Here is a 21,031-nt window from a genome sequence, read left to right on the forward strand (position 1 = left end):
ACGGTCAGTATTGCTGACATTGGGTGAGCCACGGCTCCAGATCCGGGCACGATAAAGGATTGGGGGAGAAAGGGACCTCTGACCCCACATCCAATGTTAAGAATGAGCTATTTTCTGCTCCAACCCTTGTTTTTCAGGTGAGACCCGTCGGATCCTCAGTGTGAGTCCGGCCTACGATTGGACCTGTTTCAGCCACTCTCTGCGCAATGTGTCACCAATGCCTGTGGAATCCTGCCCGCCTGAACCATGCCCGACACCGTGCCACAACCTCACCACCTGCAGCGAGTGCCTGAGCTCCAACGGCTCAGACGGGGGCTGGCAGCAATGTGTCTGGAGTCTGGCTTTGCAGCAGGTAAGCATGCAGCTTTGATTAGTCAAGTAATGGAGAATGATCCAGAGCTGATTAGATGAATTAGAGTGTGGGAGCAATTGGCAATAGTGATCATAACATAATGTGGTTAAAATAATGATTGAGCAAGACATAATAAGACAAAGGTCATGGCAATCGAGTGGAATAAATGCAAAATTTGCAGACATGAGAAAGGAACTGTGGTCAGAAATGTGGGTAGAGACTTCCGGGTGCGGCGATGACCAGCTAAGTCGCACGTTTCGGCAGCTCCCGGTGGAAGAGACTTTTGGGCTCTTAATAAGAGCCCCAACGGCAATTTTAACGGCTAAAAGCACTGTGCGGTAAACCAGAAGGGAATCCCCCCTGGATACAGATGGAAAAAGGAGAGGAAAGTGGCCGGATTGCGGTGGATCCTTTAGAGCAGCGGCAAGGAAGGCAAGCAAAAACCAAGATGGTGTCGGAAGGTGGCAGTTTAATATGGGGCCCTGAACAACACGAGTTTTTGAAACGCTGCGTGGAAGAGCTTAAAAAGGAGATGAAGAAGGAGCTGTTGGCCCCGATATTACAGGCGATTGAAGGGCTAAAAGATGAGCAAAAGACCCAGGAGCTGGAGCTTTGGGTCGTGAAGGCAAAGGCTGCCGAGAACGAGGACGATATACAGGGCCTGGTGGTGAAGACAGAGATGCACGAGGCACACCATAAACGATGTGTGGAAAGGCTGGAGGAGCTGGAGAATAATGCGAGGAGGAAGAATTTAAGGATTCTTGGTCTTCCTGAAGGTGCAGAAGGGGCGGACGTCGGGGCGTATGTGAGCATGATGCTGCACTCGTTAATGGGAGCGGAGGCCCCGACGGGTCCGTTGGAGGTGGAGGGAGCATACCGAGTGATGGCGCGAGGACCGAGAGCAGGAGAAATTCCCAGAGCCATAGTGGTGAGATTCCTCCGTTTTAAGGACAGAGAGATGGTCCTCAGATGGGCAAAGAAAACTCGGAGCAGTAGGTGGGAGAACGCGGTGATCCGCGTATATCAAGACTGGAGTGCGGAGGTGGCGAGAAGGAGGGCGAGCTTTAATCGGGCCAAGGCGGTGCTTCATAAAAAGAAGATTAAATTTGGAATGCTGCAGCCGGCAAGACTGTGGGTCACATATCAAGGGAAGCACCACTCCTTTGAAACGGTGGATGAGGCGTGGACATTTATTGTTGAAGAGAAATTGGAATGAGCGGGTTATTAAAAAAGAATGTTTGAGACAAAGTGGTGGGGCGAAGAGGGGGGAAAAAGGGGGGAGAGATGATTTTTATGTTGTTAATCCTGCGACCCGGTAACTTTTCTCTCTTCCACAGGTTGTGGGGAAGGGAGGTGGAGGAGCTGGGGGCGTTGGCCATTGGGGGCGGGGCCAAAAGGGAAGCGTGGGCTTTGTTCCCGCGCTATGATAATTATGGCGGGAATAGGGAAGCAGGAAGGAGGGGGCGTCGCACGGTGCGAGCCGAGGTCACGGGGGGAAGCCGAGGTCGGCCAGAGTTTGCTGACTTCTGGGAGCAACATGGGGGTGTAACTACGCTAGTGGGGGATCAAGCGGGAGGGGTGGGAGGGGGGATTTACTGGGTTGCTGCTGCTGGCGAGAAGGGGGAGCTGGTATGGGGTGGGGTGGGCGTGGCGGGAAGGCACCGCCTGGGGGGGACACCGCTGCGTGGGAACCGGGTGAGGAGCTGGATAAAAGGGGATGGCTAATCGACAAGGGGGGGGGGGGTAAAGAGCCCCCCAACCCGGCTGATCACGTGGAATGTGAGAGGGCTGAACGGGCCGATAAAGAGGGCATGGGTACTCGCACGCCTTAAGAAACTTAAGGCAGATGTGGTTATGTTACAGGAGACGCATTTGAAACTGATAGACCAGATGGGTGGGGCAGGTGTTTCATTCGGGGCTGGATGTGAAAAACAGGGGGGTGGCTATACTAGTGGGGAAGCGGGTAATGTTTGAGGCAAAGACTATAGTGGCGGATAGTGGGGGCAGATACGTGATGGTGAGTGGCAAATTACAGGGGGAGGCGGTGGTCTTAGTGAACGTATATGCCCCGAACTGGGATGATGCCAACTTTTGAGGCGCATGTTAGGACGTATCCCGGACCTAGAGGTGGGGAAGTTGATAATGGGTGGAGATTTTAACACGGTGCTGGAACCAGGGCTGGACAGATCGAGGTCCAGGACTGGAAGGAGGCCGGCAGCAGCCAAGGTGCTTAAAGACTTTATGGAGCAGATGGGAGGAGTAGACCCATGGAGATTTAGCAGACCTAGGAGTAAGGAGTTTTCGTTTTTCTCCTATGTCCACAAAGTTTATTCGCGAATAGACTTTTTTGTTTTGGGAAGGGCGTTGATCCCGAAGGTGAGGGGGACGGAGTATACGGCTATAGCTATTTCGGATCACGCTCCACACTGGGTGGACTTGGAGATAGGGGAGGAAAAAGAATGGCGTCCACCCTGGAGAATGGACATGGGACTAATGGCGGATGAGGGGGTGTGTCTAAGGGTGAGGGGGTGTATTGAAAAGTACTTGGAACTCAATGATAATGGGGAGGTCCAGGTGGGAGTGGTCTGGGAGGCGCTGAAGGCGTTAGAGGGGAGCTGATATCAATCAGGCCACATAAAGGAAAGCAGGAGAGTAGGGAACGGGAGCGGTTGCTGCAAGAACTTCTGAGGGTGGACAGGCAATATGCGGAGGCACCGGAGGAGGGACTGTACAGGGAAAGGCAAAGGCTACACGTAGAATTTGATTTGCTGACGACGGGTACTGCAGAGGCATAGTGGAGGAAGGCACAGGGTGTACAGTACGAATATGGGGAGAAGGCGAGCAGGTTGCTGGCCCACCAATTGAGGAAAAGGGGAGCAGCGAGGGAAATAGGGGGAGTGAGGGATGAGGAGGGAGAGATGGAGCGGGGAGCGGAGAGAGTGAATGGAGTGTTCAAGGCATTCTATGAAAGATTATATGAAGCTCAGCCCCCAGATGGGAAGGAGAGAATGATGTGTTTTCTGGACCAGCTGGAATTTCCTAAGGTGGAGGAGCAGGAAAGGGCGGGACTGGGAGCACAGATCGAAATGGAGGAAGTAGTGAAAGGAATTAGGAGCATGCAGGCGGGGAAGGCCCTGGGACCGGATGGATTCCCAGTTGAATTTTACAGGAAATATGTGGACTTGCTCGCCCCGCTACTGATGAGAACCTTTAATGAGGCGAGGGAAAGGGGACTTGGATTTCGGCGGCAGCGGTGCACAGGGGCCTTCTGGGAGGTGAGTAGCGACTTTCAAACCACTTACCTTTACAGGAGCAGCCCTTTGGATTTCGGCGGCAGCGGTGCGCAGGGGCCTTCTGGGAGGTGAGTAGCGACTTTAAAACCACTTACCTTTACAGGAGCAGCCCTTTGGATTTCGGCGGCAGCGGTGCGCAGGGGCCTTCTGGGAGGTGAGTAGCGACTTTAAAACCACTTACCTTTACAGGAGCAGCCCTTTGGATTTCGGCGGCAGCGGTGCGCAGGGGCCTTCTGGGAGGTGAGTAGTGAATTTAAAAACCCTTACCTGGTCCCGTGTCTGTACTTCTTTTCTGTTTTATTTGTTTTTATATAAAGCGGGAACCGGAAGTTCGACCCGCGGACCTCTGGGAAGTCCCCCCCCACCCCCCAAACCAATAAATTCTGGTGGAGAGGAAACCCGAGACACTACACGTGTAGTGTCTCCCACCCGCCCTCCTCCTCTAACCTAATAATAAGACCCATTGGTGTGAGGTAAGTGCCATATTATATTATTATTATATTATTAGCATTGTGCAGGTCAAGGTTCGGAGGTGGAGGAGCAGTCTCTGTCAGCGAGAGAACCTGAGAACATCTAAGACACTCAGAAGGTAAGTAAGTGATTTTTACTGATTTTTACTTTTATACCTTTTTTCAAATTGTGTGTGTCGGGGGGAAACTGAAGTGACATCACAGAAAAACTGTGGCCAGAGTGGCTAGTATTTGGTAACTAATTAAACATAATAACTTAATTATAATTTAGAGGGATATCTAAGCCAGAGATCGGAGAGTACTATAGTTAGCTATCGCATTTCTATTAGAAATCTAGTGCTAGGAAACAGATAGTTGACAGTAACTTTGAAATTTAAAAAATATATATTTTTTTAAAAAGACAAATTTTAATTTTAATTAATTGACGCAATGTCAGTTAGAGGGGTGCTGTGCTCTGACTGTGAGATGTGGCAGGTCCGGGAGGCTTCCAGCGTCCCGGATGGCTTCATCTGCAGAAAGTGCACCCAACTGGAGCTCCTCACAGACCGCATGGTTCGGTTGGAGCAGCAATTGGATGCACTTAGGAGCATGCAGGTGGCGGAAAGCGTCATAGATCGCAGTTATGTAAATGTGGTCAAACCCAAGTTGCAGGCAGAGAAATGGGTGACCACCAGAAAGGGCAGGCAGTCAGTGCAGGGATCCCCTGTGGTTATCCCCCTCTCGAACAGATATACCCCTTTGGATACTGTCGGGGGGGATAGCCTATCAGGGGAAAACAGCAGCAGCCAGAGCAGTGGCACCACGGCTGGCTCTGATGTTCAGAAGGGAGGGTCAAAGCGCAGAAGAGTAATAGTAATAGGGGACTCTATAGTCAGGGGCACAGATAGGCGCTTCTGTGGACGTGAAAGAGACTCCAGGATGGTATGTTGCCTCCCTGGTGCCAGGGTCCAGGATGTCTCCGAACGGGTAGAGGGCATCCTGAAGGGGGAGGGCAAACAGGCAGAGGTCGTTGTACATATTGGTACTAACGACATAGGCAGGAAGGGGCATGAGGGTTGTAATCTCGGGATTACTCCCTGTGCCACGTGCCAGTGAGGCTAGAAATAGGAAGATAGAGCAGCTAAACACGTGGCTAAACAGCTGGTGTAGGAGGGAGGGTTTCTATTATCTGGACCACTGGGAGCTCTTCCGGGGCAGGTGTGACCTGTATAAGAAGGACGGGTTGCATCTAAACCGGAGAGGCATAAATATCCTGGCCGCGAGGTTTGCTAGTGTCACACGGGAGGGTTTAAACTAGTATGGCGGGGGGTGGGCACGGGAGCAATAGGTCAGAAGGTGAGAGCATTGAGGGAGAACATAGAACATAGAAAAATACAGCACAGAACAGGCCCTTCGGCCCACGATGTTGTGCCGAACCTTTGTCCTAGATTAATCATCGATTAACATTGATTTTACAGTGCAGAAGGAGGCCATTCGGCCCTTTGAGTCTGCACCGGCTCTTGGAAAGAGCACCCTACCCAAACTCAACACTTCCACCCAACACCAAGGGCAATTTGGACATTAAGGGCAATTTACCATTGGCCAATTCACCTAACCCGCACATCTTTGGACTGTGGGAGGAAACCGGAGCACCCGGAGGAAACCCACGCAGACACGGGGAGGACGTGCAGACTCCGCACAGACAGTGACCCAAGCCGGAATCGAACCTGGGACCCTGGAGCTGTGAAGCAATTGTGCTATCCACAATGCTACCGTGCTGCCCTTGAGAACAAATAAATCTACACTATCATTTTACTGTAATCCATATATCTATCCAATAGCTGCTTGAAGGTCCCTAATGTTTCCGACTCAACTACTTCCACAGGCAGTGCATTCCATGCCCCCACTACTCTCTGGGTAAAGAACCTACCTCTGATATCCCTCCTATATCTTCCACCTTTCACCTTAAATTTATGTCCCCTTGTAATGGTTTGTTCCACCCAGGGAAAAAGTCTCTGACTGTCTACTCTATCTATTCCCCTGATCATCTTATAAACCTCTATCAAGTCGCCCCTCATCCTTCTCCGTTCTAATGAGAAAAGGCCTAGCACCCTCAACCTTTCCTCGTAAGACCTACTCTCCATTCCAGGCAACATCCTGGTAAATCTTCTTTGCACCTTTTCCAAAGCTTCCACATCCTTCCTAAAATGAGGCGACCAGAACTGTACACAGTACTCCAAATGTGGCCTTACCAAAGTTTTGTACAGCTGCATCATCACCTCACGGCTCTTAAATTCAATTCTTCTGTTAATGAACCCACTGAAGGATAGGCAAGGGAATCTATGTGTGGAGCCAGAGGAAATGGGCGAGGTACTAAATGAATACTTTGCATCAGTATTCACCAAAGAGAAGGAATTGGTAGATGTTGAGTCTGGAGAAGGGAGTGTAGATAGCCTGGGTCACATTGTGATCCAAAAAGACGAGGTGTTGGGTGTCTTAAAAAATATTAAGGTAGATAAGTCCCCAGGGCCTGATGGGATCTACCCCAGAATACTGAAGGAGGCTGGAGAGGAAATTGCTGAGATCTTGACAGAAATCTTTGGATCCTCGCTGTCTTCAGGGGATGTCCCGGAGGACTGGAGAATAGCCAATGTTGTTCCTCTGTTTAAGAAGGGTAGCAAGGATAATCCAGGGAACTACAGTGGTACCTTACTTCAGTGGTAGGGAAATTACTGGAGAGAATTCTTCGAGACAGGATCTACTCCCATTTGGAAGCAAATGGACGTATTAGTGAGAGGCAGCACGGTTTTGTGAAGGGGAGGTCGTGTCTCACTAACTTGATAGAGTTTTTCGAGGAGGTCACCAAGATGATTGATGCAGGTAGGGCAGTAGATGTTGTCTATATGGACTTCAGTAAGGCCTTTGACAAGGTCCCTCATGGTAGACTAGTACAAAAGGTGAAGTCACACGGGATCAGGGGTGAGCTGGCAAGGTGGATACAGAACTGGCTAGGCCATAGAAGGCAGAGAGTAGCAATGGAGGGATGCTTTTCTAATTGGAGGGCTGTGACCAGTGGTGTTCCACAGGTATCAGGGCTGGGACCTTTGCTCTTTGTAGTATATATAAATGATTTGGAGGAAAATGTAACTGGTCTGATTAGTAAGTTTGCAGACGACACAAAGGTTGGTGGAATTGCGGATAGCGATGAGGACTGTCGGAGGATACAGCAGGATTTAGATTGTCTGGAGACTTGGGCGGAGAGATGGCAGATGGAGTTTAATCCGGACAAATGTGAGGTAATGCATTTTGGAAGGTCTAATGCAGGTAGGGAATATACAGTGAATGGTAGAACCCTCAAGAGTATTGAAAGTCAAAGAGATCTAGGAGTACAGGTCCACAGGTCATTGAAAGGGGCAACACAGGTGGAGAAGGTAGTCAAGAAGGCATACGGCATGCTTGCCTTCATTGGCCGGGGCATTGAGTATAAGAATTGGCAAGTCATGTTGCAGCTGTATAGAACCTTAGGCCACACTTGGAGTATCGTGTTCAATTCTGGTCGCCACACTACCAGAAGGATGTGGAGGCTTTAGAGAGGGTGCAGAGGAGATTTACCAGAATGTTGCCTGGTATGGAGGGCATTAGCTATGAGGAGCGGTTGAATAAACTCGGTTTGTTCTCACTGGAACGAAGGAGGTTGAGGGGAGACCTGATAGAGGTATACAAAATTATGAGGGGCATAGACAGAGTGGATAGTCAGAGGCTTTTCCCCAGGGTAGAGGGGTCAATTACTAGGGGGCATAGGTTTAAGGTGAGAGGGGCAAGGTTTAGAGTAGATGTACGAGGCAAGTTTTTTACGCAGAGGGTAGTGGGTGCCTGGAACTCGCTACCGGAGGAGGTAGTGGAAGCAGGGACGATAGGGACATTTAAGGGGCATCTTGACAAATATATGAATAGGATGGGAATAGAGGGATACGGACCCAGGAAGTGTAGGAGATTGTAGTTTAGTCGGGCAGCATGGTCGGTACGGGCTTGGAGGGCCGAAGGGCCTGTTCCTGTGCTGTACATTTCTTTGTTCTTTGTCCTTTGGGACAGCTGCCCCCGACTATGTCAGAGGCAACGATATCGCTTCTCCTAAAGAAGGAAAAAGACCCGCTGCAATGCGGGTCCTATAGGCCTATTTCTCTCCTGAACGTAGACGCTAAGATTCTGGCCAAGGTAATGGCAATGAGGATAGAGGATTGTGTCCCGGGGGTGGTCCATGAGGACGAAACTGGGTTTGTGAAGGGGAGACAGCTGAATACGAATATACGGAGGCTGCTAGGGGTAATGATGATGCCCCCACCAGAGGGGGAAGCGGAGATAGTGGTGGCGATGGATGCCCAGAAAGCATTTGATAGAGTGGAGTGGAATTATTTGTGGGAGGTGTTGAGGAGATTTGGCTTTGGAGATGAGTATATTAGATGGGTACAGCTGCTGTATAGGGCCCCGATGGCGAGCGTGGTCACGAATGGACGGGGGTCTGCGTATTTTCGGCTCCATAGAGGGACGAGGCAGGGATGTCCTCTGTCCCCATTATTGTTTGCACTGGCGATTGAGCCCCTGGCAATAGCATTGAGGGGTTCCAGGAAGTGGAGGGGAGTACTCAGGGGAGGAGAAGAACACCGGGTATCTCTGTATGCGGACGATTTGTTGTTGTATGTGGCGGACCCGGCGGAGGGGATGCCAGAGATAATGCGGATACTTGGGGAGTTTGGAGAATTTTCAGGATATAAACGATAGGGACATTTAATTAGGGAGTTTTTTATAGGCCTCCTAATAGTTCTAGGGATGTAGAGGAAAGGATGGCGAAGATGATTCTGGATATGAGCGAAAGTAACAGGGTAGTTATTATGGGAGACTTTAACTTTCCAAATATTGACTGGAAAATATATAGTTCGAGTACAATCGATGGGTCGTTTTTTGTACAGTGTGTGCAGGAGGGTTTCCTGAAACAATATGTTGACAGGCCAACAAGAGGCGAGGCCACGTTGGATTTGGTTTTGGGTAATGAACCAGGCCAGATGTTGGATTTGGAGGTAGGAGAGCACTTTGGGGACAGTGACCACAATTCGGTGACGTTTACGTTAATGATGGAAAGGGATAAGTATACACCGCAGGGCAAGAGTTATAGCTGGGGGAAGGGCAATTATGATGCCATTAGACGTGACTTGGGGGGGATAAGGTGGAGAAGTAGGCTGCAAGTGTTGGGCACACTGGATAAGTGGGGCTTGTTCAAGGATCAGCTACTGCGTGTTCTTGATAAGTATGTACCGGTCAGACAGGAGGAAGGCGTCGAGCGAGGGAACCGTGGTTTACCAAGGAAGTGGAATCTCTTGTTAAGAGGAAGAAGAAGGCCTATGTGAAGATGAAGTGTGAAGTTTCGGTTGGGGCGATGGATAGTTACAAGGTAGCGAGGAAGGATCTAAAGAGAGAGCTAAGACGAGCAAGGAGGGGACATGAGAAGTATTTGGCAGGAAGGATCAAGGAAAACCCAAAAGCTTTCTATAGGTATGTCAGGAATAAGCGAATGACTAGGGAAAGAGTAGGACCAGTCAAGGACAGGGATGGGAAATTGTGTGTGGAGTCTGAAGAGATAGGCGAGATACTAAATGAATATTTTTCGTCAGTATTCACTCAGGAAAAAGATAATGTTGTGGAGGAGAATGCTGAGCCCCAGGCTAATAGAATAGATGGCATTGAGGTACGTAGGGAAGAGGTGTTGGCAATTCTGGACAGGCTGAAAATAGATAAGTCCCCGGGACCTGATGGGATTTATCCTAGGATTCTATGGGAGGCTAGGGAAGAGATTGCTGGACCTTTGGCTTTGATTTTTATGTCATCATTGGCTACAGGAATAGTGCCAGAGGACTGGAGGACAGCAAATGTGGTCCCTTTGTTCAAAAAGGGGAGCAGAGACAACCCCGGCAACTATAGACCGGTGAGCCTCACGTCTGTAGTGGGTAAAGTCTTGGAGGGGATTATAAGGGACAAGATTTATAATCATCTAGATAGGAATAATATGATCAGGGATAGTCAGCATGGCTTTGTGAAGGGTAGGTCATGCCTCACAAACCTTATTGAGTTCTTTGAGAAGGTGACTGAACAGGTAGACGAGGGTAGAGCAGTTGATGTGGTGTATATGGATTTCAGCAAAGCGTTTGATAAGGTTCCCCACGGTAGGCTATTGCAAAAAATACGGAGGCTGGGGATTGAGGGTGATTTAGAGATGTGGATCAGAAATTGGCTAGCTGAAAGAAGACAGAGGGTGGTGGTTGATGGGAAATGTTCAGAATGGAGTACAGTCACAAGTGGAGTACCACAAGGATCTGTTCTGGGGCCGTTGCTGTTTGTCATTTTTATCAATGACCTAGAGGAAGGCGCAGAAGGGTGGGTGAGTAAATTTGCAGACGATACTAAAGTCGGTGGTGTTGTCGATAGTGTGGAAGGATGTAGCAGGTTACAGAGGGATATAGATAAGCTGCAGAGCTGGGCTGAGAGGTGGCAAATGGAGTTTAATGTAGAGAAGTGTGAGGTGATTCACTTTGGAAGGAATAACAGGAATGCGGAATATTTGGCTAATGGTAAAGTTCTTGAAAGTGTGGCTGAGCAGAGGGATCTAGGTGTCCATGTACATAGATCCCTGAAAGTTGCCACCCAGGTTGATAGGGTTGTGAAGAAGGCCTATGGAGTGTTGGCCTTTATTGGTAGAGGGATTGAGTTCCGGAGTCGGGAGGTCATGTTGCAGCTGTACAGAACTCTGGTCCGGCCGCATTTGGAGTATTGCGTACAGTTCTGGTCACCGCATTATAGGAAGGACGTGGAGGCTTTGGAGCGGGTGCAGAGGAGATTTACCAGGATGTTGCCTGGTATGGAGGGGAAATCTTATGAGGAAAGGCTGACGGACTTGAGGTTGTTTTCATTGGAGAGAAGAAGGTTAAGAGGAGACTTAATAGAGGCATACAAAATGATCAGCGGGTTGGATAGGGTGGACAGTGAGAGCCTTCTCCCGCGGATGGATATGGCTGGCACGAGGGGACATAACTTTAAACTGAGGGGTAATAGATATAGGACAGAGGTCAGAGGTAGGTTCTTTACGCAAAGAGTAGTGAGGCCGTGGAATGCCCTACCTGCTACAGTAGTGAACTCGCCAACATTGAGGGCATTTAAAAGTTTATTGGATAAACATATGGATGATAATGGCATAGTGTAGGTTAGATGGCTTTTGTTTCGGTGCAACATCGTGGGCCGAAGGGCCTGTACTGCGCTGTATTGTTCTATGTTCTATGTTCTAAACTGAACATGGGGAAAAGTGAGTTGCTTGTGGTGCATCCAGGGGAGCAGAGCAGAGAAATAGAGGACTTACCGCTGAGGAAGGTAACAAGGGACTTTCGCTACTTGGGGATCCAGATAGCCAAGAATTGGGGTACATTGCATAGGTTAAATTTAACGCGGTTGGTGGAACAGATGGAGGAGGACTTCAAGAGATGGGACATGGTATCCCTGTCACTGGCAGGGAGGGTGCAGGCGGTTAAAATGGTGGTCCTCCCGAGATTCCTCTTTGTGTTTCAGTGCCTCCCGGTGGTGATCACGAAGGCTTTTTTCAAAAGGATTGAGAAGAATATCATGAGTTTTGTGTGGGCCGGGAAGACCCCGAGAGTGAGGAAGGGATTTTTGCAGCGTAGTAGGGATAGGGGGGGGGCTGGCACTACCGAGCCTAAGTGAGTACTACTGGGCCGCCAATACCTCATTGGTATGTAAGTGGATGGGAGAAGAGGAGGGAGCGGCGTGGAAGAGATTGGAGAGGGCGTCCTGCAGGGGGACTAGCCTACAAGCTATGGTGACGGCGCCGTTGCCGTTCTCACCGAAGAAATACACCACAAGCCCGGTGGTGGTGGTCCCCGATAAGAAATAACCATAGGTTTGCTCCGGGGAGAATGGATGGGGGATTTGGAACATGGCAAAGAGCAGGAGTAACACAATTGAGAGATCTGTTTGTAGATGGGACGTTTGCAAGTCTGGGAGCGCTGACCGAAAAATATGGGTTGCCCCAAGGGAATGCATTCCGGTATATGCAACTGAGGGCTTTTGCGAGGCAACAGGTGAGGGAATTCCCGCAGCTCCCGACACATGAGGTGCAGGACAGAGTGATCTCAAAGACATGTGTGGGGGACGGTAAGGTATCAGACATATCTAGGGAAATGAGGGACGAGGGGGAGATTATGGTAGATGAGCTGAAAGGGAAATGGGAAGAAGAGCTGGGGGAGGAGATTGAGGAGGGGCTGTGGGCTGATGCCCTAAGTAGGGTAAACTCATCATCCTCGTGTGCCAGGCTAAGCCTGATACAATTTAAGGTGTTACACAGGTCGCATATGACTGGAGCACGGCTCAGTAAATTTTTTGGAGTAGAGGATAGGTGTGCGAGATGCTCGAGAAGCCCAGCGAATCACACCCACATGTTCTGGTCATGTCCGGCACTACAGGGGTTTTGGGTGGGGGTGACAAAGGTGCTTTCGAAGGTGGTGGGGGTCCAGGTCGAACCAAGCTGGGGGTTGGCTATATTCGGGGTTGCAGAAGGGCCGGGAGTGCAGGAGGCGAAAGAGGCTGATGTTTTGGCCTTTGCGTCCCTAGTAGCCCGGCGCAGGATACTGTTGATGTGGAAGGAAGCCAAGCACCCGGGTGTGGAGACCTGGATAAATGACATGACGTGGGGAGGGAGGGGGGGGGGGACGTGGGGAGGGAGGGGGGGGTGGTGGGGAGGGAGGGGGGGGTGGGGAGGGAGGGGGGGGGGTGGGGAGGGAGGGGGGGGTGGTGGGGAGGGAGGGGGGGGTGGTGGGGAGGGAGGGGGGGGTGGGGAGGGAGGGGGTGGTGGTGGGGAGGGGGGGGTGGTGGGGAGGGAGGGGGGGTGGTGGGGAGGGAGGGGGGGGGTGGTGGGGAGGGGGGGGTGGTGGTGGGGAGGGAGGGGGGAGGTAGGGAGGGGGGTTGGTGGGGGGGGGGGGTGGTGGGGAGGGAGGGGGGGGGGGGGGATGGTGGGGGGGGGGGCGGGAGGAACCAGAAGGACTCTCAGGGATGTTAGTGTATAAGTATAATATGTATAGGTTGTTGTTATAGGTAATTGTACACTGGACTGCTGAATTGTATTTTTGGAGAGTATTTACTTGGGACAAGGCAGTTGCCATCTAGTTTTGTTTTTTAATTTTGATGTTTATATATTATTTATTTCTTGTTTAAAAAACTGGCCATTGTTATTTATATTGTTATATTACTGTGTAAAATATACACAATGTACTGTTATGGTTGGCCAAAAATTTTGAAAAAAATATATTTTTTTTTTAAAAAAAGAAATGTGGGTAGAGTTTGAGAGATCATTGGAAAATATTTTAAATGGTGATCAATGGAGTTGTATTCCACTAAATTACAAGCACATTCTCCATGAATGAAACATGTTGGACAAAGAAAGAGATGATGACAAAATTGGAAATGAAGAGAAAGGTGGGCACTGAGTACAGAGATGAAAGATAATAAAGAGATGACAGTTAGAAAAACTAAATGAACAGCAAACTCTCCATCGACATGAATATCCCAAAGGAGCAACATTCTGACATTGAGCCACATGAAGCGATAACCCAACAGGTGACCAAAAGCTTGTGTTGTGGTCAAAGAGCATCTTGAATGAGGAAGGAGAGGAAGCGAGGGTTAGGAAAGGGAATTCAGGAGCCACATCCCCGGTTAGCTCGGACATACTAGAGGTCGAGGATCGACATTGGGTACGTCAGAGGCAAGAGAAGCCATTGCAAGTGATCCTCTGGCTGTGATTTGACAGGTGAGAATGAAACCAGTTGAGAGCAGCCCCAGGGATCAGAGAGAGAGAGTAATAGTTTTACGGGGGACTAAAACATCAAAGGTAAGAGTTGAAGGTGGGACTGAGCTGATTCGGGGCTGCAGGAATGATGAGATGTCCTGCGAGTTGAAAACTAGAGAGTTGGGATTCCAAACATGCAGTTGTAGGCGAGTTGGGGGTTAGTTTATTCCAGGGGCATATGCAGAAGGAGCTGAAGTTGGCTGTATGGAAGCAATACAAGAGGTGGCCTTGTTTGTGGTCAACACTGGGAGTAGCGAGGCCGTGTGAGTTGGCAGGATAATTGTGAATGCAGGTTGGGGAGTTTACAGGGACGGTGAGATTCAGGCAAGTTTCAAGAGCATGATGAATTGAGATGGAGTCTGTAATCACTGAGGATTAGAAATTATTCCGCGCAGGAGCTGAGAGAATGTTTATAGTGTCATGTGAGAGTACCTTTAAGAAATGGGTGTTTAAGAAATGTACCTTTAAGAAATGGGTGCGTATCAGTGATGTCAGAGTGTGGGTGGAGCTGGGCTGTCTGTCTGATTTTTACTTTCGTTTTAGGCTGTTTGCTGCAGTGTGTGGTTTTGGTTTCGTTTTCAGTGTTGGGGCTGAAGCCAGACAGAGCAGGTGTACTGTTGATCTCTCTGCCATGAAAAGACTATCTCTTGATCATTTGGGGAATTCAGAATTATAAATGTTCAGTAGTGAATGTAAAACGTAATGTGCTTCTGTTAAAAGGTGTTTCTTTTTGTCTTCTGGATGTTGTTTGGGAAGTTATTAAGGATTACTTAGTGTTGTATTCTTTGGGGGTTGTATTTGAATTGATGTTCACTGTATGTTTTAAAAAGGTTAACTTGAGTTCATAGAATAAACATTGTTTTGTTTTTAAAAAATACTTTTCCATTTCTGCTGTACCACTCCAGTTGAGTGGGCCGTGTGCTCCCCATACCACAATCTATTAAAAGTTGTGGGTCAGGTGAACTCCATGATACACTTCGGGGTTCTCTAACCCTGGCCCATAACACTAGGACATGGGCCCCATAGCACCCCTGCCCCCGCCACATCTGACTCCCACTCACCCAGAGTCCCACCCATTCTCCTCCTAGACTTCCACCTCACCATTTTGACTTTCCATAGTCCCGCCCCATCCCACCATCATCTAACACGCTCTGCACCTCAACCCACCAGGCACATAACCCTCACCCCCCTCAATACATTGACACCGGACCCCCCGCCTCAGCCCCTCCCTCAGTACACTGTCCCTTGAACCGTCACCTCACACTCCTCACCCAATATGCAGTCCTTCAAACCTTCCCCATCCACCCTACCCAATACGCTGCCCCTGTTACGGATGCCAGACCAGATCTCAACAGTGGCTAAGATACTGGACCAGAATCGAAAATCGCAATGTTTTTTTATTTTTTTCAAACTGTGCGGAAAGATAGACACGCTCCAGGAGTGATTACATAAGAAATAGGGCTTGGGTTATTTTTACAAACAAACTTTATTATAGCAAAAAAAAACCCAATATTTAATCTTTTAAACTTCAAATTAACAAGAATAGCTTATGTATCTCTTAAACCTAACACACAATTTCCCATTAAACAGCACTTAAAATGAACATACAGCCCTCAACTCCACTTACACAGGTAGGCAAGAAAAATACTTGCATTATAGAACATATTCCTGTTGGCAGTGAAGCTCTTTCAGACCCTGTCCGAAAGCCTGCATCTGTGGCAGTTTTTTCATGGCCTCTCCTGATCGTTCACCAAATCCTTCTGCTCCCAGCTGTTTGAACAGGATTATTTTATTTCTCTTTGCTCCGCCCAGCCCCTCCAAGGTGGTTTTGTCCAGGCGTGTCCAGACTTGAACTCATCATTGCTATCTGGGCTTTTGACTGCCCACTCCCTTTTGTATAAAAGGATCATGCTATGAATATGCAACTAACAAAGAACAGTACAGCACAGGAATAGGCCCTTCACCCTCCAAGCCTGCTCCTACCATTCTGCTGGTCTAACCTACAGCCTTTTACACTTCCAGGGTCCGTATCCCTCTATTCCCATCCTATTCTTGTATTTGTCAAGATGCCCCTTAAACGTCACTATCGTGCCTGCTTCCACTACCTCCCCCAGCAGCGAGTTCCAGGCACCCACTACCCTCTGTGAAAAACACTTCCTTCACACATCTCCCCTAGACTTTGCCCCAATTTATGGACAAAAGAGGCCATCAGACTCCATAATGGGCTGGTCAGACAAGAGTGGTCCGGAGGACAATGGATCTTGAGTGAATCACCCCAGCTGAACAGGGGTATCTTGCTTAGTCTGAATTGGACAATGTAACTCAAGCCAGCTAGGTGTGGGCATATATCTCTGATTCATGTTAGAACAGTGTAACATCTCCCAGTCATCACACCCCAGACCCTCCCCTCACCCCCTCCCGCAGTATGCTGTCCCTTGCACAATGACCTCACACCTCTCGCCCAATATCCTGGTCTCCGGACCCTCCCCTCGCCCAATATGATGCCCCTCGTACCGTCACCTGATACCCCTCCCACAATATTCTGATCTCCCCCCACCCCCAGACCCTCCCCTCCTGCAATATGCTGTCCCTGGTCCCTCCCCTAACCCCTCCCCAATACGCTGTCCCTCGAACCCTCCCCAATACGCTGTCCCCTCAGCCCTTTCTAACCTAGGACACTGCCTTCACACACACCCCTCAATATGCTGTCCCCCATTCTCTCCTTCACCCCTCTCCAATATGCTGACCCTCCCCTCACTCATCCACCAATAGGCTGGCCTTCCATTCTCTTCTCCCCCCCCCCCCCCCCCCCCCCCCCGCCAATACGCTGTCCCCCAGACCCTCCCTCACTCTTCTACCAATATGCTGACCCTGGACCCTCCCCTCACCCCCTCCCCGATACAAGATCCCCAATTCCTCCTCACCCCTCCCCCAATACACTGGTTCTGGAACCTTCCCTCCCCCCTCCCCCAATACACCGACCCTGGAACCTTCCCTCACCCTTCCCCCAATACACTGTCCTTCGGCCCCCCCATCTAACACTTTCTCCCTCTGAGACCCACAACACCCAAGCAACCCCAACATTCCCCGGGCTCTCTCAACAATTTCACCCCTCTTCTGCACCCATTCCAACACACACACACACACACAGTGCTCCTCTTCCAATCCCGAGTGCTATCTGACGTTGTCTGTTTCTGTGTCACAGTGTATGAGCCCAAGTTTCCTGCCGCTACAATGTGCTGCAGGCATGTGTGGCCGATTACTGAAAGGAACGAGAGCCAGCTGTAATTTGTCATGTGCCAGCTACCATCAGTGCACCCGCTGTATCCGCCATTCTCACTGCGGTTGGTGTGCCACCCGAGGACTGAATGGAAACGGCAGATGCATCCAGGGCGGCCTGAATGGGCCTCAGGACGGTATGTATTATGTGCGGGAGATGGTCACAATGTCGACAGATTGTGTTCCTTAGGAAAGCAGTGGGGAACTCGTGCCTCGTTCGTGGTGTCAGGCGAAGCAGGGACCTGTATCCAGTGGGAGGACAGGCGGTGAGAGGCTTGTGTTCTTTGCGTACAGGCCCGAGGAAGACCAGTATTCTGAGTGGGGGCTGGCTGTAGGAAATCTTTTTCCTGTACGGAGATACTGGCTGTGAATGTGTTTCCTGTGTGTGTGGACTGTCACTGATTTTGCCTTGGTTCAATTGCTCTGTTTTATTACCTTTGTTCTCGAGTCGCCAGGTATCTTTATAATACCGCCACGTGGTTGAAGTCCGAGTAATGATCAGTAATCCAATACACCGATTAGTAAGATTTAAATCAAAGCACATTTATTATACACAGTAATCGCTACTCATGCACAAATTTTACATCTAAGCTACTTCTACAACTAACAGGCCTATACTTAACTTTGGACTGGCCCACCAGGTCAGGGAAACAAATGGCCTTTCGTTCGGGTTCTAAGCCTGCGGGGTTCGAAGTTGGTACGGATTGGTAGCTAGGAGCGCCCATCTCGTAGCGAGCGTTGAATTAAGACTTACGATTTCGATCTTCACTGCTCCGGTCACAGTCAATGTTGGTTCGTTGTTGCTGGGTGTCCCGGGCAGGAAGAAGAGCGTGAAGAGAGTGAAGAGGTGAAGAAGAAGAGAGCGATTTGAACTTGGGGCTCAATTCTTATAGTCCCCAGGGGCTTCCCGCCTTTCGGGGCGGACCCTGTACCTGGTCCCAAGTGATTGGACTTTGTCCCAATCGCTTGGTTCGATTTTCTCCAATGCTGGAGCGGTTCCCTGTTCGATGGGCGGTCTTGAGGTGCTCGTTCACCTCCTTTTGTGTAGGCTCCTGCTGGCGCCGAAGAGTCTGGTTTTGCTTTGTGTGTCTAAATGTTGCTTATTGTTCCCGGGGATTGCTCATTAGTATGCAGATGGCTGTTCACTTTGTTATGCTAATGGTTGCTGGTATCGATATTGTCTGGCCTTTCCAGAGGTAAATACACAGCCAACCTGCAGCTGCTGGTTTTTGTCTTGTTGGCTGACTTTCCCATCAGCCTTTGCCGTTCGCCATTTTAAATCGAGAGTTGGCCATTTTAAGTGGCTACAGGACAGGTGGTTGTGAATGGTTTATGTGGGGGGAGAGGCACTCTGATCACTCTGTTGACTCGCTTAAAAAAGGATCGCGAAATAAAGATGGGGAGGCACTGAAATACAAATAGGAATCTCGGGAGGACCATCATCTTCACCATTTGCACCCTCTCAGCCAGAGACAACGGAAGCGCGTCCCATTTCCGAAAATCGTCCTTCATTTGGTTCACTAGCCGGGCCAGATTCAATTTATGCAGCCGTTCCCACTCCCATCCCACTTTGATGCCAAGGTACCTAAAGATTCCCTCTACTAATCTAAACGACAGCTCCCCCAATCGCCTCTCCTGTCCACTCGCCTGGACCACAAACATCTCACTCTTTCCCATATTAAGCTTCAGCCCCTCGAGGCTCTCCGAGCAATTGCCAACGGCTCTATAGCCAGCGCAAACAACAGTGGGGAGAGGGTGCATCCCTGTCTCAAAGAACAAAGAAATGTACAGCACAGGAACAGGCCCTTCGGCCCTCCAAGCCCGTGCCGACCATGCTGCCCGACTAAACTACAATCTTCTACACTTCCTGGGTCCGTATCCCTCTATTCCCATCCTATTCATGTATTTGCAAGATGCCCTTTAAATGTCACTATCGTCCCTGCTTCCACCACCTCCTCCGGTAGCGAGTTCCAGGCACCCACTGCCCTCTGCGTAAAAAACTTGCCTCGTACATCTACTCTAAACCTTGTCCCTCTCACCTTAAACCTATGCCCCCTAGTAATTGACCCCTCTACCCCGGGAAAAAACCTCTGACTATCCACTCTGTCTATGCCCCTCATAATTTTGTAGACCTCTATCAGGTCTCCCCTCAACCTCCTTCGTTCCAGTGAGAACAAACCGAGTTTATTCAACCGCTCCTCATAGCTAATACCTTCCATACCATGCAACATTCTGGTAAATCTCTTCTGCACCCTCTCTAAAGCCTCCACATCTTCTGGTAGTGTGGCGACCAGAATTGAACACTATACTCCAAGTGTGGCCTAACTAAGGTTCTATACAGCTGCAACATGACTTGCCAATTCTTATACTCAATGTCCCGGCCAATGAAGGCAAGCATGCCGTATGCCTTCTTGACTACCTTCTCCACCTGTGTTGCCCCTTTCAGTGACCTGTGGACCTGTACTCCTAGATCTCTTTGACTTTCAATACTCTTGAGGGTTCTACCATTCACTGTATATTCCCTACTTGCATTCGACCTTCCAAAATGCATTACCTCACATTTGTCCGGATTAAACTCCATCTGCCACCTCTCAGCCCAAGTCTCCAAACAATCTAAATCCTGCTGTATCCTCTGACAGTCCTCATTGCTATCCGCAATTCCACCAACCTTTGTGTCGTCTGCAAACTTACTAATCAGACCAGTTACATTTTCCTCCAAATCATTTATATATACTACAAACAGCAAAGGTCCCAGCATTGATTCCTGTGGAACACCCTCCAATTAGAAAAGCATCCTTCCATTGCTACTCTCTGCCTTCTATGACCTAGCCAGTTCTGTATCCACCTTGCCAACTCACCCCTGATCCCGTGTGACTTCATCTTTTGTACTAGTCTACCATGGGAGACCTTGTCAAAGGCCTTACTAAAGTCCAGATAGACAACATCCACTGCCCTACCTGCATCAATCATCTTAGTGACCTCCTCGAAAAACTCTATCAAGTTAGTGAGACACGACCTCCCCTTCACAAAACCATGCTGCCTCTCACTAATACGTCCATTTGCTTCCAAATGGGAGTAGATCCTGTCTCGAAGAATTCTCTCCAGTAATTTCCCTACCACTGAAGTAAGGCTCACCAGCCTGTAGTTCCCTAGATTATCCTTGCTACCCTTCTTAAACAGAGCAACAACATTGGCTATTCTCCAGTCCTCCGGGACATCCCCTGAAGACAGTGAGGATCCAAAGATTTCTGTCACGGCCTCAGCAATTTCCTCTCCAGCCTCCTTCAGTATTCTGGGGTAGATCCCATCAGGCCCTGGGGACTTATGTACCTTCATATTTTTTAAGACACCCAACACCTCGTCTTTTTGGATCTCAATGTCACCCAGACTATCTACACACCCTTCTCCAGGCTCAACATCTACCAATTCCTTCTCTTTGGTGAATACTGATGCAAAGTATTCATTTAGTACCTCGCCCATTTCCTCTGGCTCCACACATAGATTCTCTTGCCTATCCTTCAGTGGGCCAACCCTTTCCCTGGCTACCCTCTTGCTTTTTATGTACATGTGAAAAGCCTTGGGATTTTCCTTAACCCTATTTGCCAATGACTTTTCGTGACCCCTTCTAGCCCTCCTGACTCCTTGCTTAAGTTCCTTCCTACTTTCCTTATATTCCACACAGGCTTCGTCTGTTCCCAGCCTTTTAGCCCTGACAAATGCCTCCTTTTTCTTTTTGACGAGGCCTACAATATCTCTCGTT

General features: G+C 49.4%; 1 protein-coding gene across 2 annotated transcripts in view; it reads left to right on the forward strand.

Annotated features, from left to right (window-relative positions):
* The window catches only part of megf8 (multiple EGF-like-domains 8), a 584,430-nt gene that overhangs the window by 485,286 nt on the left and 78,113 nt on the right, over positions 1-21,031 (forward strand). For both annotated transcript variants that reach the window (XM_072469091.1, XM_072469092.1), the window contains 2 exons: positions 138-352; positions 17,198-17,408. In XM_072469091.1, coding sequence (XP_072325192.1) covers positions 138-352; positions 17,198-17,408 — 426 coding nt within the window. The remainder of the gene's footprint in view (positions 1-137; positions 353-17,197; positions 17,409-21,031) is intronic.

This window comes from Scyliorhinus torazame, chromosome 12, assembly GCF_047496885.1.
Source record: "Scyliorhinus torazame isolate Kashiwa2021f chromosome 12, sScyTor2.1, whole genome shotgun sequence".
Classification (NCBI taxonomy): domain Eukaryota; kingdom Metazoa; phylum Chordata; class Chondrichthyes; order Carcharhiniformes; family Scyliorhinidae; genus Scyliorhinus; species Scyliorhinus torazame.